This window comes from Periophthalmus magnuspinnatus, chromosome 23, assembly GCF_009829125.3.
Source record: "Periophthalmus magnuspinnatus isolate fPerMag1 chromosome 23, fPerMag1.2.pri, whole genome shotgun sequence".
NCBI lineage: Eukaryota > Metazoa > Chordata > Actinopteri > Gobiiformes > Gobiidae > Periophthalmus > Periophthalmus magnuspinnatus.
This window is the reverse complement of record NC_047148.1, coordinates 14,940,577-14,958,009: the sequence shown is the minus strand read 5'-3', so window position 1 is coordinate 14,958,009 and position 17,433 is coordinate 14,940,577. Positions and strand designations below refer to the sequence as shown.

The following is a 17,433-nucleotide window of genomic DNA, read 5'->3' as shown; positions in this document are numbered from 1 at the left end:
TCAAGTACTGCCTTCTTCCACCTGCATCAGAGCTCCCCTGAATCCAGACTCTGCTAATTAAACACAACTTTTTAAGTGCCTCCGCATCGAAGTTCTTCAACATTAAGTTACAAATTTGGTCTTTTCTGGGAGCTCTTGACTTTGTCGTCTTTAGCACCCTTGTCATTTGCTTTATAGTAAATAATGAATCAACATTACAGCCTGTGCTGTTCTTCCTCTCTAGTGCATCAAGATATTCTCTCTGTTATCATTTTCACAATTTCTGACAGGTTATCAGAGCAAAATCTTTGGCCATAACCTCTGCTTTACACAGTCTGACACCACTGAATCCTCCTCTGAGGTGAAAGAGGCTAGTCCCACTCCCACAGGTCCCCCCATCCTCCTGGCTATTCCTCAAACAGCACTCACTGGTGTAGTCCTGCCTATCTGGTCTATGCTATTAGAGTCATTGATGTGGACCACAGCTTCTTCACACAGCTTCTGGATTTTCTCTCAGTCAGCCTTGTGGAAAAAACACCACTCCCCAGAGTAGTATCTGTTCTGATGGTCCATTCACTTACTCCTGCAAAAACATGTTTCCTGACAGATAATGGAGGTTCTCCATCACCTCTTCTCATGTCAGACCTCCTAGCCCCAAATGAAAGCAAGTGATAACTTTTTATCAATAAAAAGGACATTTGTATATCTGGGGAGCTCTCTGGGGCTCGACGACGCGTCCAGTCGTTATGTTCTGCACATTTTCTCTTGTAGCTCTCATTGCTTCTGCATCTCTGGCCAAACCTGCGGACAACAGTTTTCACCCGCGGCAGCTCTTAAAAAAAACACCCAATTCCGCGGGAAAACAGCGTACCTGGCAACACGCTCCAAACACACTGAACCAGACCAGATTAATCATACACTGAACAGACAGGCTGATTAACAGAGCACCGAGTGACTTCATCTCCGGCCTCAGAAGCTTCATTGTTGCATTGCCTCCATCCTGTGGATAGTCCAGTCACTACATCAAAGCCTTTTTAAAGTCTTTTATTTTTCATCATAGAGTAGGTAGCCTAAGTGTAGCCCCCAGTCTAAAAAATAAATAAAATTGCACATTTTCATTAATATTTCTCAGTGAAAGTTCAACAGTGCTCTACCACAGGGCCTGGTGGAAGGCTATACTGTTTTGTAAATCTAGACTTTTCATACATATATACATTGTGGTACTTGACAAGAGAAGTGTGAGAATAGTGAAAATATACAAATTAAAGATGACACTCTATTATTTTGGCATTTCTTCATCTTTATTGTTGCTCAGTAGTCGTCCATATAAAGGGGAGTGAAAGAGAGCAGTGGAGCCCAACAGGACACAACACCAGGAACATCATGCTACCAAAGTATTAAATTTGTACAAAAATACTTTACAACATCCCTGTTCCTTTAAATAAAAATACAGTTTGGTTGGTTGGTGAAGCTACATGGACCCACAATCTGACCCACTATTATAAATGGCAGTGCAATGCATGTTTGTGTGTCTGTGTGTGCGCGTGGGTGGACATCCTGATGAGGTGAATCATTGAGTGCAAATATCTGCAATGTTACACACACACACGCACGCACACATGCACGTGCACACACATACACACACACAGACACACACAGACACACACACACACACACATAACTAATTATGATGCTCTAAAACACACAACCAGTGCATCCCACAGACATAGCGTGTATGGCTTTGATCACTCAACTCTGTAGAAAATACAAATGGCGACTTCCTGACATCTTTTGTAGACAAAAGACAACAGAACAACCCACTACTTAAAAAGAGCCTATTGAGCTATACCTTGCTAATGTCATGCTGCAAATTTGAAAATAAACATATACATTAATGGTATAAGTTATTTGTGAAAATTGCAGATATGAACTGAGATATGAATATATTCAGAGAAACCAATTGTTAACTTTTCTTTGTGCTGAATACAATTTAGGTTTAGCCCTGTGTAACTCCTGGATTCCTATTAATACAAAGATGTACAATGTATGTAGAGACTGTGTGCCCATATGCAATGTCATGACATGACAGAATGATGTACTTTGTCCGTATATGTCATGGATATACTGAAGCAAAACTTTCTTAATTTCTAGAACAAAAACCAGCAACAGTAATATTAAAATTAGTCAAAACAAGCTAAGCATAAATGAGGTGGTTTCTTTTTAACAAGTTATTTATGGGTCTTTTAACTTACACCTTGGTACTACAGTTTTGCATAGTCAAGTCTCCAAGTAGTATGGTAACCTTTTTGTATCTTGTGCAGTCTTCAGATATTATTTGTCTATGGCTCTTTGTAGCCCTGTGTCTGCTGAGTTGCATGATATTTTTAGAGGTGTGCTTCTTGATTGAGGTTACAGAAAGTTGGACAGTACATATAATGTAAAAGTGATGCTATATTCAGTATTAGCCCTCAAGTAGAGCACTTATAGACATGGAGGTGGATTTCTTAAGGATAAAGCAGAGAAGGCCAGTTTAAATAGTGAGTTCAGACTGTGGTAAGAGCACAAATATGAGGACACCACTCACAAACAAACACACACATGCACACACGCACACACACACAATCACAGGCTGCCTGTTTTAACAGGGTTTGTCTTTTTTGTTATGAAACATTGTGGCTTTAATGTGAATGCATTGTGATTTTTAGACTTAGGTGGTATGATGTGAACAACAACAAGACTAAACCATTGTTTTGTCTATTTTACATATTTTGGGTTGAGTCTCAATGGAAAACAAACAAAACTGACACAGTCATTTAAAAACACACAAATTGATTAGCATATTAAATTACGATTACCAAGGGTCAAGGTCTGAGGTCATGGTGGGGGCATGCTTTCTCTTTCCTGGAACAGCTGAGTGTCCATCACAAACAGACAGACAAATAGGAAGCTTTTTCTGATTGGTTCCAGCCAATCACTGTATCTCTCAAAAACACCTCTCATCTATCATCCTGGCTGCCTTTTGGTCTAGAGAGACAGGAGAAGGGTAGGGCCAAGATAACGCCAAGATAACATATTAATGTGAGAGGAGCTAAACTGGCCTTGTGTTTATCACATACACACAGCTACACACGCGCACACACACCAACAAACATACACACAGTGTGGCCAGTCCAACAGGCGTAAACAGTAGAAAGAAATCTTATTGATCTGCTCAGCTTCATCATCATCATCATGATAATTATTACTGTCTAGTCTGCAGATTTTTCATGGCACACAACTTAAACAATTTAAAAACTCACTCCTTTTTAAATAAGTACTAATGCTCCGATTAAAATCATCTAATTAGTGTTCTATGTAGGATAATATAGTGCTGTAAAAATGTAGTTTTAATGTACTAATATGATGGTTAGAGTGTATTTAAACTAATGTTGGCACAGTTTAAACTTTTTCAGTAACGGTAGGTGTTTGGTTTTTATCTTGATTTTGCTCATCATTTGCTATAGAATTATCAGATATACCAGATTCACAAAGGTTTGGAGTATTTAAAGGCTGACGGTTATCAAAACATAACATTGAAGAGTCTAATCGGAGCATTCATTATTTCCATGGCAATGTATATTAATCAACACATTTGAGCAGTCCCACCAGAGTTTGTGCTGCTGTGGCACAGTAAGGTCTGAAACAAGTTTCTGAGTTGTGGCTTTTTTCAGCCATACCCCTGTTACCAGACCAAAAACACCTATCTTTTTCACTTTTCATTGAGGCTCTGGCTTCAGTAGTACTGTAAACCTTTCTATGTAGGCCCCACCATAAGTCCGACTCAGCCCTGCAAGTCCGACATGGCCATGTTGCGGCTTCAGTAGTAATAACTCTGGTTTCCAGTTATAACTTTAAACTGGACAGTGAGAAGGCAAATAGTTGCAACAGTCCCTCGATGTGCTTTCAGGCTGCCTCTGCAGTTCAATGTTTAGTGGTAGCAGTTCCAAAGAGTGTGTAGCACCATGAATGGTCCGCTCTGAACCAGTACGAATGGATCAAAACATCTTCGTATTTCATCTTCCACTTGTTTACTTCTCCAGTCAATGTAGAAAACTGGTTCTATTCAGTAATATATTATATGTGTGTATTTTTTTAATGCTATAAGGAATTATTATTAACTTGCCCCACAAGCCCTGCCCCCACACTGTCCCCAGGTTGGTTCCATTTGATTGGCCCATCTTCTCCGCTGATTGACAGCTCAGTGGGCTCGATGTTGGTACTCACTGGTGGAGACAAAGATGTGTTGTCACTGTGATTCGTCATGACAGAAGTGGGATTTCGACTGATGACGAGTTCAAGGCGGTTTGGGGACTCTGCGATCAAAGGGACTACAAGACAGCAGTCAAAGTCTCTGGTCCGAACATGGTTAATCTAAACAAGGTAATACAATAGAAGTAATGAGTAAAGAATACTAGTTTATACTGTGGCTATGATTTGCCAAAATATTTTACCTGCAATATTCGGTCAAAGGCTTTGAGTCCAGCTTGCTCTGCTGGGCCTCCTGATCGAATATTGTTGACATAGACCCCTCGATCCAACAAACCGTCCGAAACACTGAATCCAAAGTCATCCAAATCTGACACCTTTTCCAGAGTCAGCTGCACAAATAGGAACATTACACATATTTATGTAAATCATATGTCAAAAATACACTATATTATCTTAGTACAGAAAAAACAAGGTTTGCAAAACATTTGATATATTGTACCTTATGGAGTTCCACTGGGTTCTGGTTGAGGATTTCATTCACCTCCTGACGCATCTTCTTCATGGCAAAAGCTCTACGCTGAGGGTCTGACGGCAACGTGTTCGATCGCGCACTCACCTGAATTAAAGTAAAACCGAGTTAATCCAAAAAGTTTGTATATTACCAATTATGCAAACTCTGATGAGGGTTACTTGTGGACGGGAGCTGTTGCGCTCCTGAAAACTGGCCTGTCGTCCCAGTGTGCTGCGCAGAGGGGTGGGATCATGGTTCAGACTGAGGCTTGAGCCTGACATGATTGTGGCCTATAACAGCAATTCAGCACACGGTCAAATCAATATAAATAAATAAACACTTAAAACTGCATGTCCTCTGTTCCCAAGTAACATGAACTCAAAATATTGACCAGCAACTGTAATTCAATTTTTATTAGACTAAAATCCAACTAGTTTTGGTCCTCTGTGATATCGCATCTAAAGAACATATTATTATATTATTAATTCTTAGATAATAATATACAATGATTTTACGTTAATACTATAATTAATTCATTATAAATTAATATGATTACAATTAAATGTAAAAACTTTATTATAAATGTAAACAATTTAAACTATTATTTTGTAAGACCTTATTCTGACATCTCTTTGCAAAATATTGCTTTATATATTTAATATATCCCCACTACATAATCTCACTAACAATATTACTCGTTGTAATAGATTGTAGTCATCAAACATGCTGTGCTGTATTATGTGGATTATTTATCCACAGCACAAACTGTATTTTACAGGTGTTAATCTAAAAATCTAACTGTACAAGCTTCACCCATATCACTCAAAAAATGCTCAAAAAATTCATTGGATGCATGCATGACCGACAGATCAGCTATATGACTGGCAAAACAAACTACCAATCAGGCCTTGCACAAGCTTTCCCAGCATGCCTTGCTCAAACTGCCATGCCCGGTGCACCATGACTCTGCAACGTGACTGTTGAAAGCTGGGTGATGTCACTCAAATATCACAATGACGTCACCATGGGCTTTGCTTGCTGCCAGGGTGCGGTTAGAGTCACATTCAACTAAGATGTCCTGTGTTTTACAAAGCTAAAACTCCATATACTATGAAGAGAGGAGGAGCGATTAGTAAGTCAGGAGAAAAGAGGATACCAGACTGAGGAGGTCCGTCTCCTTTCCAGACTCCTAGAAGAGAAGGAGCCATTTCTTTTTTTCAACCTGATTTAAAATTTTTGTTTTGTGCATTTTATTTTTCATTGAGACAATATCAACAATTACAAAGCATTGTTTGAATATTTTAATGCTATTTTTAAAGCCTGTGTTATTAACAATAATTACCATTTTGAAGCAGGTACAACCAAAATATGGGTAATTGACCATATCCAACCCAGTGACTATGTGAACTATCAACAAGAGTGGCATGTTGGTCTGTTAAGCAACTCACCTCCAGCTCTCGCAGTATGCCGCTCTGGCCACAGGTCTCAAGGTCCTCTAATGCTTGGGACCAGAAATTTTCCTCCTGGTCTGGGTCTGCCCCATCATGTGCAACGCTGAACCTGCAAAAAGATATGTATTAAATCACAGTTTCACATAGTCACAGCCAATGGGAGTGGACATGTCATGCTGGTGTTGAGGGGACCCAGGTGTATTTAGGGTTCAGAGGTCAACCTTGTGAGGGGAGCTGCTGTGAGGTACAGGAGTGAGAGAGGGGGGTTAAAGTCAAAATGAGTGGGATACCTGCTGTCACTGATTAGACCACTGGGATGGTTATATGCTCTGCAGACAGAGACGTATTATTACTGTTAAATTGGCTATTTTCTTAAAGACATTGGTATTAGTATGTTGTGTCTGTGGCTCAAAGAAAGTAGGAAGAATCTTGTTACTTTTTAAACTAGAGTAATAGGAAAAATTCCCAAGTGCGTTCCTAACACTAAGAAACAGAAGACAATGAAAAACCAAACTAGTGTCAAGAGAAAGAAGAGAGGTGTAATCTCATAAGGCCCTGATCATAAAGGACCATTGAAGGTTGAGATGGGGAATATTGGAATCAGGAATAAAAAAATTAAAGAAAAAATTCAAAAAAAAAATTCAGATGATTGAGTGAATGTAAAATGACTCCTGTGTCAGTTTAAAGTGTTTTTAATTACCAAAAAGGAAATAATTGTAAAATCACATCCCTTTAAAGCTCAACAGTACTGTATTGAATGTATAAATAGTTATTGTGCCTTACCCAAGTGGTGCATGGTCCCAGTCGTCGTCACTGAGACCCAAATCTGACAGAGGGTTGACTCTCTGGCGAGTAGCGGACGATGACTGGCTGTTTGTTACCTTTGCATTGCGCCACTCGTGGAAACCAAATGGAGCTGACTGAAAAGTTGGGGCTGAAAACAAATAAACAAAACAATTTAGAACGTGTACAGTAAAAATAATACACCTTTGAAAATAAATCTTAGAAAAGTGTGGAGTGATGCTTTTACCTGGGCTGGTGAAAGTGCTGTCCAAGTTGGAGCCATCCCATGATTCCACTGCACTGTCTACAGAGGTCAGATTACAAAATGACCTTTGACCTGATGGAGGGACCACTGTGATTACAGGCTCCTCCTCTCCATCGTGGTTCTCCTGACCAAGTCCTATTCCTATACCGGGGCCAATTACACATGTCTTTGGACTTGACACTATAAGAGAGATGTTAAAGTTATCTGCCACATTATTAAATATATATATAAATGAAAAAGGACATTATTTTGTGCAAAAGTGGACATACAGTCTCCTTGTTTCTTGATCTTCAGTGTCACTGTCTCCCCGGCCTGCTGCAGCAGACTAATGGCTTCACTGAGAGGTTTGCCTTTGAGGCTGCTGCTGTTAATGGCAAGAATACGATCTCCTACATGGATTGCCCCAGTCCTGCAGAGTACAGTGACATACAAGGTTAAGGACACAGCCATGTAATAGTTGCTTCAGGTAATCTAACTTCCATGTTAAATATTTTTTAATTGGGCTGTATGCTAAAATGTACTACAAAAAATGTGTAGAGATTTAGGTAAGTTGTATTTTTGTCACCAGTAGAGGGCAATATCGCTGGTTTAGTATTCATCACTTTTGGATTAATGAAGGTTTTATTGTTAATGTTCTGTGTTGTATGTACCGTATGTCCCTGTGCATTTTACAGTATTTCTGTTGTGGGAACCATCAGTTGCAACAACGTTTTTTGTTCCATATCAAATAAAGATATAAATAAAATAAAAAATAAACAAACCTTTCTGCCAGCCCCCCTTTGGTGAGTGAAGAGATTATGATGGGGTCAAATGGTTCCTCAGTGCCTGAAATGGTAATGCCCAGTGGACCCCCATATCGCTGCAGCTCCACAGTGTAGATGATACTGCCAGAAACCTCCTGTTCGTCTGGAAAACATTATCAAATTAATCAGCCCATGCATGGTACAGTTTTGAGGACTATGACTCTCGCTCAAAGTTAAAATTAGTACCTGAATTGTCCTCATCTTTGCGGATCTTCAATTTGACCAACTCTTCACACTGTTGTAAGATATGAACAGCCTCCTCCATAGAGCAGTTCTCCACTCGAATGTTGTCAATCGCCAGCAGTTTGTCTCCTAACTCCAATGTGCCAGTCCTGAAACACAATGCCCCACATTTACTGTTAGAAGAGCAGCATTCATTTAGAAAAAAAGCTATTGAAAACAAGCAGAAAACATTATAGTATATATTAATGCTTTACTAACTAAGAAGCTTAATGTATTTTTTGGAATATATATATATATATAAGGCAGCAAAAATATTGGATAAAAAAGGACAAAAAACATGCTTTTGCTCTCCTGGAGTCTGACAGACCAATTGAATTACGTCCTTGACAGAGGTAAAACTAGACAAGCAAGGCTTTTTGTTTCATATTTTCTGCAACGCATTTGACAGCTGAGTCTCAATTTGTGATGTGTGTGTGTGTCACATTGCGGGGATTGAAATCAGTAAACACAGGCACTTCATGGAGGAATTTTGAATAGTAAAATACTAGATCAACAACATATTCAGTGTAATGTTCCTACAAAGCATGCAAACGTGTGTATATGTGCATCTGTGGGTCTGTTTGCGTACCTGTGAGCCACACTGCCCTTTTTGATGTCGGAGATGATCAGAGGATCACCAGGTTTTCTGTTGGACGGAGCTGCACAACCACAGACATATAACTTATATATAATCAGAAAGTTGTTTTTCTGCTGGTTGATGATATAACCATTAAAAATAAATGTGCAAATAAGTATCTAAAGGCATTATTTATTATTTAAAGAGCAAACTGTGTAATTCCCATGGGAAAATGAATATGCCTTTCTCATAATTAGAGTAAAATGCATCTATTATGGTTTTGAGTATTTACTTACAGCTGATTGTGATTCCCAACTCAACTCCAGGTTTTTTAGGGAGTTTCACATGGAATGTGCCAGAACTGGGGATTACTGACTCTGAAAGTTTAAAAATGTCACACATAAGTCAAATTATTCTTTCACCACATGCATACGGTTGCAAAATAAATAACAGATTTTATTCTATAATGAAACCGAAACAGAGTTGTGGATTACAGCCTACACGTCATATGGTGCACAGTTTATTGTGACTACTGCTCAGCTGTTCCTTTATTCTGTCAATAGTGACAGTGATAGTGAGTGACTCATTTCTGACATGTTTGAGGCATATGACAACAATATGAGACAGACAGTGGCGCAGTACAAACATATGAAAAACAAACCTGCTACATCAAACTCAATCTCCAGAGTGAGTTGAGCTGTGATGGACGAGTCTCTGAGCAGCTGATTGGTTTCCTCTAATGTGGAGTCCTCTGTTGGAATTCCATTTATGGACAAAATCCTGTCACCAATCTGCAGGATTCCACACCTACCAAATTGAATGTAGACTTAATTTTGTGGACACAGTACAGAATGTGTAAAAACTAAAATGCAGATAAGGTTTGACAGTTTTGAAATGCATTTGGATTAGGTGCATTTACCTTTCCGCTGGACTATCGGGGTCTATGTAGGCAATTAGGGGTGGAGAAGATAGTGTTTCTGTTGCAAAAACTCCTCCCTGTAGCTGCAAACCAAACCCCATTATTCCGTCACCTAGCAACGTCACTTCAGTGGTCTCTGTGTGAACCACCTGACCAGCAAGGCCCACCGTGCTGGACGCCAGCGACACTGGCAGAGGACATATAGTTAGTGAAAGCTGATAGCTTTGATTTAAAAATGTATTCATGGGTTTCAGGAAAACGATTCCTTCCTAACTTGAAGGACCTTTCCCTATTCAAAGATTTTGTATTTTGATTTTAATTGCATTATAGCTATAATGGACCTGTTATACCAATTCCTTCAAATGAGGAAAATATTCTTTGCCTGAAACGCATGAATATTTCAAACACGTACATGAACTCTTAAAGTCCTTCTTCTTGCCCTTCCTCCTCATGAGTGTGCCCCGTGGACTTGTGGGATACATGTTCCTGGGCAGAGTGCTCATGTTGAGGGATGACAGACTATAGGCTGACATGGATCCAGGCGAGAATGAGTGACTAAGGGCTAAAAATACAGAAAAAATTATATTAATGAGATTTGGCTCTGTCATAACAAACAGCACACTGAAGAAATATAGAGAAATGAAGACATACGAGGATTGTTTGTATGGCGGTTGTGCGACCTGGCACCAGATTGGTCAGGGTGGTACGTATTGTAGTGGTAAGGGGGAAGTAAAGGGGTGGAGCTTCCAGTTTCCCAGGGTAAGGGGCGGGGACTACGCTGCACCTTGACTGAATACATACAGATACATACACATTGACACATAGAGGAGGGTATTTGGTTAAGACAAGGGGAAAGACGGGTTTATAAACGATTACATATCATTTATGTAATCCTTTATTTCATTTCGAATTATTCAGGAGTGTATGTGACCACTACAATTGTTTTTTTTATTTGCCTGAAAGATGCAGGACTGTTTAAATAAAATTGTATGTAAATCAAATATGATTTTGAATGCACAATTTTAATAAGTGAGACTAGAGGCTGTTGACATGCTGCATGCACACAATGTGTATGCATATACACAATTTATCCTGATTTACCTTGTTGAGGTGCACTCAAAGCAGGTCTGGCTTGGTGTTGGGGAAGTATTTCAAGGCGAACCGTCTGACCAGAGGCCGAAAGCAGCTGAGTAGCTTCAGCCAAAGAACAAAACTCCATTGACTTTCCATCAACTGACAAAATGTGATCTCCAGCATGAAGAGCACCACATCTATAACACACATTCACAATCAAAACATAAAGAACAAATATATATTGGCGGGACAAGTGTGAGTCTGTTACCTGTCAGCTATACTGGCTGGTTTGACCTTGTCAATGATGATGACTTGCTTATTGCAGAACATAGAGGTGGACAAAGCCACACCCAGACTGGAGCCAGTGGCTTTGGCGACTTCTACCAAAAGGGGACCTGACGCAGTGGCTACAGAGTCTGTGAAAAAGTCACAAAATATTGTTTTTCTCCTTCTAAACCAGAGCCATCATTATCTGTGACAGAACAGAAATAGTCATAAGTAGCATGTTAATTACTGACCCATCACAGACACATCGTACTCAATCAGGAGAGTGGCCTCCTGCCCACACTGCTTTAAGATGCTCATGGCCTCCGACAGCGTGCTGCCATGGAGACGAATGCCGTCGATGCTGAGCAATCGATCGCCTGGCTTAATGGTTCCTTCTCTATAGAGAAAGAGAGAGAGAGAGAGACAGTGTTTTCATCTTCCACATGGGCACAGAACAACACCTGACAGGGACTATTCACACACCTGTCGGCAGGACCACTTGGTCGGATTGTGGTCATGACAATAGGCCGAGACTTGTTCCTGTCTTCATGAGTCCCTCCTGAAGAGACAAAGCTGTGTCATGAGCGTCTTTAAATAGCCCAGAGTAAATATGCAGGGTCCACCTCACAGTGCCCTTCTCACCTCTGATAACAAAGCCAAAGCTGTTGCCTTCCTTGTGAAGTGTGACCTCAACAGTTTTAAACATAACACCTGAGCCCTGCACAGCTGCAACACACAGCGTCACACCCACAGTTACACACTGTACACAACACTGGCTTTAACATTATCATAGTCACACAATAGAAATCAGTACTTAGCGGTACTTACAGACAGGTGGTAATTCATATTCAATCTCCAGAACCACTCGCTCCCCGACATTTTTGAGAAGGCTGATGATCTCATCATGTCTGAACTTAGACAGGTTAATGCCATTGACAGAGCGAATATAGTCACCCACATTGAGCTGGTCACTCCTATGCAAAAAGTTATTATTCAACAACTTGGCTTAATGCATAACAAAAGATGAGCTTTCAATAGCAAAATTAAATAATACACATATGAATGCATGTTACCTGGCTGCAATGCCTCCCTGTCTCAGGTTTGACACTCGTGGTTTTCCATCCTTGTCAATGCCTCCAGAAACTGTCAAACCGAGCGTTGTGCCTTCTTTTTTCATCAGCTCCACAACAGAGCAGCCGCGAAACTCATCTGAACCACAAGGACAATTACAAGCAACATGTCAGAATAGAGGATTTATCATCATAATCAAAACAATGCATAAAAATGTATGTATTATGTTATTTGATGTTATTGCTTTCAGAACAGAGAAATAAATGAATACAAAATTCTGATAAAGAAACGTGCATACATTTTTCATCAAATACGTAAAATATTTAACAGACTAAAATAAGTAAGACATGTTTCTGAACAAGCCAACAACAAAACATATGTGTCCAATTTTAAGAATTAAAATATTATTATAAATTAGCATGTGTCATTATTTGCTTGCTTTTTTTAGAAACACTATTGTTTCTGTTAGGAGCATATTGCCTGTGGTTAGGAGAGGAAACAGTTAATTCAGCAACTTGCATTTTATGATGAATTTGAATCTTTGAGTATGATCCGAAACGACTTATTCCAAGTCTAGCGACACTAGTGCATTGTGGTCTATCTGCCTGGATGGTTTTGCATAATTATTTATAGGTATAATTCTAGTATATTAGATTAGCAGAGTAAGGGGAATCAGTTAGAAGGTATTTTTGGTTACTTTTTTCCTGGAGCATTCAAAGATTTTACTGTTACAGCTTCCCCATGAGAATGCAGAGAGGTTCACCTTTTTACATAAAACTAAGCTTTTAGATACATGTTGAAAGTAGGACACTGGCTCCAGGTGGGCGTAAGGTAAGCTGTAAAAACATGCAGCTTCTTCAGGTATTTTGTCTGGGAGGGTAAGAGCTATTTTGGGTGGAGTTATTTTCATCAGACATGATTAAATAAAGTGTTTGAATCAAAGAGAGGCCAAACAGGCATCATAAACTGAAAATTCAAGCATTACCTGGTATACTCTGCCTCCTGATAGCCAGCACTCCATCCGGAGGTCTAGACCCCCCTGAGTGTTTGGTGTACGGCCCTTCATCTACAACAAATAGAAGAGAAAAATGCTCTTTACTCATCACAAAGGTACACATTTAATGTACCATACTTTGAACATATTGGAAATGTGTATAAATAGGTTGGTGCCATTGGTGTGGCACCATCAAGTTAAACCTTTAAATCTTGTTTTGTTTTGTTTTCTTGTTTAATTGAAAAAAGTTTGGGTTTGTCGACTACAAATGTCTATGACCCACCCTGAGGTCATAATTGTTTTTATTCTGGTCTCCTATTTTCCACCATATGATATGGCCCCATTTGGTGCTAATCTGCTGAATATCTACAGCTTTTGTTTTTTCAATCCAGCAGCACAATGGAAATATACACATGCACAAACACATGCACACAGACTGTAGCTAACCGAAGATGAAAGCTAAGCCTCCTCCTCCTCTTCCTCCAGATGTAGGACAACAGCATCTCTCTCATTCTGTCTCATCTACACTATACAACCACATAGTACTCTCTTTATGGAGCAATGCACAGGCTAGGTGTAAAAAGACTTTAACTAAGCTCTGCATAAAAGGATTTGAGATCTGCTACTTTTGACTGTGTCAAAGTTACACCCTGTATCACTGTTTTAAATTTTATATTATGTTACTGCACATGGGCAGATGCATAGCAAACCAGAGGTGATGATAGAGCCATTGCCATTTCCATAGATTCCTTCAATCCAGATTGTTGTCTTCATGGAACATTAAGCTATATATAGTATTGTTAATATTATATGAATATGCATAAAGAAGCCATAGTTCTGTTGAAGGTTGTGTTCAAACATAATACATAATTAACATACATATAAGGGAAATCCTAGAGTAGCAAGAGTAATATTATAAAACATGTCATGAAGCATATCTTTAAGAGATCGTCATGTGTAATATTGATCATTTTTGTAACTAACTCAGTTTGTTGCCTTAAATCTCAGCTTTAGACAGACAGCAACAACAGCGTGAGTTGCAAAACTTTTCGCACGTCAAAAGTATCAAAAAAAACGGAAAAGTAAATGATCAGGGGTCATATTCCAGCGCTTCGACCCTGAGCATCACGCGGAGTGGCCTCTTTTCTCCTCCAATCATCTGACTCTCTCTTGTTAATCCACACCATGAATATTACATTCATGAAAATTAGATGCAAAGCCTTACACCTCACCGCCTCTTTCTTCTGTGCCACTGTCAGTTTGAAGGTCTCCTCAAGCAAACAGCGGCCATCGACCCGATCCCTCCAAGGAGAGCGCGTTTAACACCAGCTCCACACGTGCACGTGCAGGCACCCAAACACACACGCGCGCGAGTCTCTGGCATCACTAATAAACACAACATGCTCCAATGTCGACAGCTTAGCGCCCATACACACGCTCGTACGTGAACATTTGAGTTTCTACCTTTGTTCACCCTGCGCAGAATCTGGCAGCGACATTTAAACGACACGGCGATCATGATGAAGCCGAGCCGAGCGTCGCCTCCCCCCGCTGCAGCTCCATGCAGATGCCGCCGTCACAAACTACACCTTCGTCCTCTCCTCTCTCTCCTGGAGCGATGGACAGGTAACCCCTCAAATTCAGACCATTATGAAAGTACTAAATGTGAACCATAGCGATCCGAGTCACTAGCCTGGTGTGTGTGTGTGTATGTGTGTGTAAGTATGAGTGGATGAGCGCGCTGCAGATGTGATGCTCCACCATGAAACCGAAGCAGAGGGGAAAAGGAGGCACGGAGAGGGGTGGGGGTCGGAGTATGCGCAGAAGGGACAAACGAGAAGTGATGGGGAGAAGACTGCTGTAGCCCGCTGATGCTATAATGGGCCGGTGCAGCTGGAGGATAGGATATACACAAGAGGAAATGGTCGCGCAAATGGACTAATGCACAGTTAAGAGGGGAAAACATTGAAGGATTAAATGAACTGAGTGGTGAGTAGTGTAACAATGGTCTAAATCAAGAGTGAATTTGACGAGGGAGAGATGAGCAGAGTCAAAGGATCAACAAATCACACCAAGGCCAAACACACACACACAGTTTTTCAACAGGCCCGCTACGACAAATGCATTAAATCTTGGGGGGGGAAAAAACAACACACAAACCAATCAACATCTATTGTAAAGGCCTATTAAGCCTAGATATAGCCCAGGTCTGTCAGTGAGTCAGTGAGCCCAAGGCCATACAGCAATTACAATAAAATGTGACTATTTCTGATTTAACTTAAAGCTGCATTCTGTAACTTTGGTCACATTTATTACAACGTGCTTTTCCACCTTCAAGGCACTCACCCATTTATACACGAGGTGGTTTTGCCCAAAGACACAACGACAGCATTCATCTGTGGGAGCTGGAATCACAGCGCCAAGTTGTGGGTCAGTGGATGTGACCGCTCTACAACGGGAATCAAACCGCCAACCTTCTTTGAATCAGTGGATAAACGCTCTACCAACTGAGCCACTGTCACTGTCCTGGTGAGTGGTCCATTAGCTTGCCTGCTTGTCTCCACATCACAGTATAACGTTACACTCAAATAGGACTTGAATAACATGGATTCTTACTGTGGGCTGGCTCGTCTCTCCACAGATCTGACCTGTGACTCAGCCTCATCATTAAATATTTACGCTAGACCAGAAAAACTACATGGTGCAACACAGTGGTAATGATGCCCATTTGAAATCAATACTTTTGTGTTTACATGGGATATAATATCAACAACATGTTTCAAAGGAAATTCACATAGACCAATCATATCATTGTATTTTATAACTCACAACTAAATACTTGTGTCAGGCTTTAAATTATTGTTCGTTTTTGGGAGTTTTTTTTCTTCTCAAAATACAAAATTATTGAAAGCTGTGCCACTGATAAAATGCCAGTGTAACACGCAATAGAAAACTATGCAAATATTCATTTTGGCGAGATATTAGTGTCCGGGTGGGTCTGTCCTTGAGGCTCTGAATTGAAATGTGTAAGCAATCTTTGAGTAATCACCAGGCCTTGGGGAGAGAGAGTCATCTCCCAAGTTTATTACATTCCGCAGCAATTCATATTAAAATCCTTGTTGTGCATTCAGTATTTAATATAACAGGCAAATAACAAAAGGTCATAAAGGGGAGTGTTAGTCGCAGTAGTAGTAGTTGTTTGACAGTGCACAGCCAATAGTGAAAGACCCAGAGCGCTGTGTGTGCGCTGTGATTGGCCGAGGTTGAGTTAGGGTGCAGGTGGTGAGCCGGTCGAACATGTAGGTCAGTATTCCAGCAGCAGATTTATGTGGATTAGTGTTAGTGAGAGTAGATATTAGTGTAAATGTTACCGTAACATCTGTGTACATCCACTGAACACTGCGCATATCCCAACACACAAATGCTGGAGAAAATGACCAAGGCTTGTCTGCTGTTCTCTTGAGCATCTCCTCTGATCTCTCTTGCCCCCTACTGGACAAAGCTCGGAAACACACAGCAGGAAACACTAGTGTAGATTGTTGAACTACAAAAAGATAAAAATAAACCATTCATGAAAGATTGATCTCTGTAAATGTACTAAACTCTTTGCAGTAAAACCTTCTTACACACTCACACATCCACAAGAATCAAATTTTCAACACAAAATAATAGTATTTTCTTCGATATTACCATGTTGTTTTACACTCGCTCTGGTATAAAGACCATAGGCTACTAAAACTATTCAGGAAAGGTCAACTTTTTTCAGTATCATGCTCACGTTAGAAATGATTTGGTTGTAAGTTTAGATTTTTTTGGCAGTACCACCAGATCTCTATCACAAAGCCCTATATTAAATGCTAACTGTGTGGTCATATTTGCATATTTTACTTGACCAGGCTTTAAACTAAATTTAACAAAAACAGCACTTCAATGACCTCTCAGTCAGAGTCGAAACATTTGTACAGTAACAGTATTAAGTCATGTGATACATTCATCCATGTCTGTGTTTGGCCCTACTACCATCAGTCATCCACCTCTGTAACACACGGCTCCAGCTGTTGCCATAGAAACAGGCTGATGAATAATTGAGGGGAGAGTGTGACCTGCGTAGTGGTTAGATTAAAGAGGCATGGTCACATGCTCATTTGTACCCACAAACAGCAAAGCAATTCAGCACAAACTGGAACTTGCAGGAATGATTTGTCATAAGCACTCAGCAGTTTGTTTCCATACGGTTTTCACAGGTCTCTGTATGTGAGACTCTGCTAT

General features: G+C 40.1%; 1 protein-coding gene across 2 annotated transcripts in view; it reads right to left on the bottom strand.

The window, feature by feature from the left end:
• Window positions 1-1,265: 1,265 nt before the first annotated feature.
• Window positions 1,266-17,433, bottom strand: part of grip1 (glutamate receptor interacting protein 1) — a 31,109-nt gene continuing 14,941 nt past the window's right edge. Inside the window, exons 2-25 of one of the 2 annotated variants that reach the window (XM_055231694.1) lie at window positions 13,156-13,236; window positions 12,173-12,308; window positions 11,928-12,073; window positions 11,742-11,825; window positions 11,583-11,658; window positions 11,351-11,496; window positions 11,101-11,248; window positions 10,860-11,029; window positions 10,410-10,547; window positions 10,171-10,320; window positions 9,759-9,945; window positions 9,501-9,646; window positions 9,136-9,216; window positions 8,852-8,921; window positions 8,227-8,372; window positions 7,999-8,143; window positions 7,507-7,646; window positions 7,220-7,417; window positions 6,973-7,123; window positions 6,187-6,298; window positions 4,918-5,028; window positions 4,727-4,843; window positions 4,470-4,616; window positions 1,266-4,389 (exon numbers count right to left, since the gene is read on the bottom strand). In XM_055231694.1, the coding sequence (XP_055087669.1) occupies window positions 4,117-4,389; window positions 4,470-4,616; window positions 4,727-4,843; window positions 4,918-5,028; window positions 6,187-6,298; window positions 6,973-7,123; window positions 7,220-7,417; window positions 7,507-7,646; window positions 7,999-8,143; window positions 8,227-8,372; window positions 8,852-8,921; window positions 9,136-9,216; window positions 9,501-9,646; window positions 9,759-9,945; window positions 10,171-10,320; window positions 10,410-10,547; window positions 10,860-11,029; window positions 11,101-11,248; window positions 11,351-11,496; window positions 11,583-11,658; window positions 11,742-11,825; window positions 11,928-12,073; window positions 12,173-12,308; window positions 13,156-13,236 (3,299 nt within the window). In that variant the 3' untranslated portion in view covers window positions 1,266-4,116. The remainder of the gene's footprint in view (window positions 4,390-4,469; window positions 4,617-4,726; window positions 4,844-4,917; window positions 5,029-6,186; window positions 6,299-6,972; window positions 7,124-7,219; window positions 7,418-7,506; window positions 7,647-7,998; window positions 8,144-8,226; window positions 8,373-8,851; window positions 8,922-9,135; window positions 9,217-9,500; window positions 9,647-9,758; window positions 9,946-10,170; window positions 10,321-10,409; window positions 10,548-10,859; window positions 11,030-11,100; window positions 11,249-11,350; window positions 11,497-11,582; window positions 11,659-11,741; window positions 11,826-11,927; window positions 12,074-12,172; window positions 12,309-13,155; window positions 13,237-17,433) is intronic. The other variant, XM_055231693.1, reaches the window with a different exon arrangement.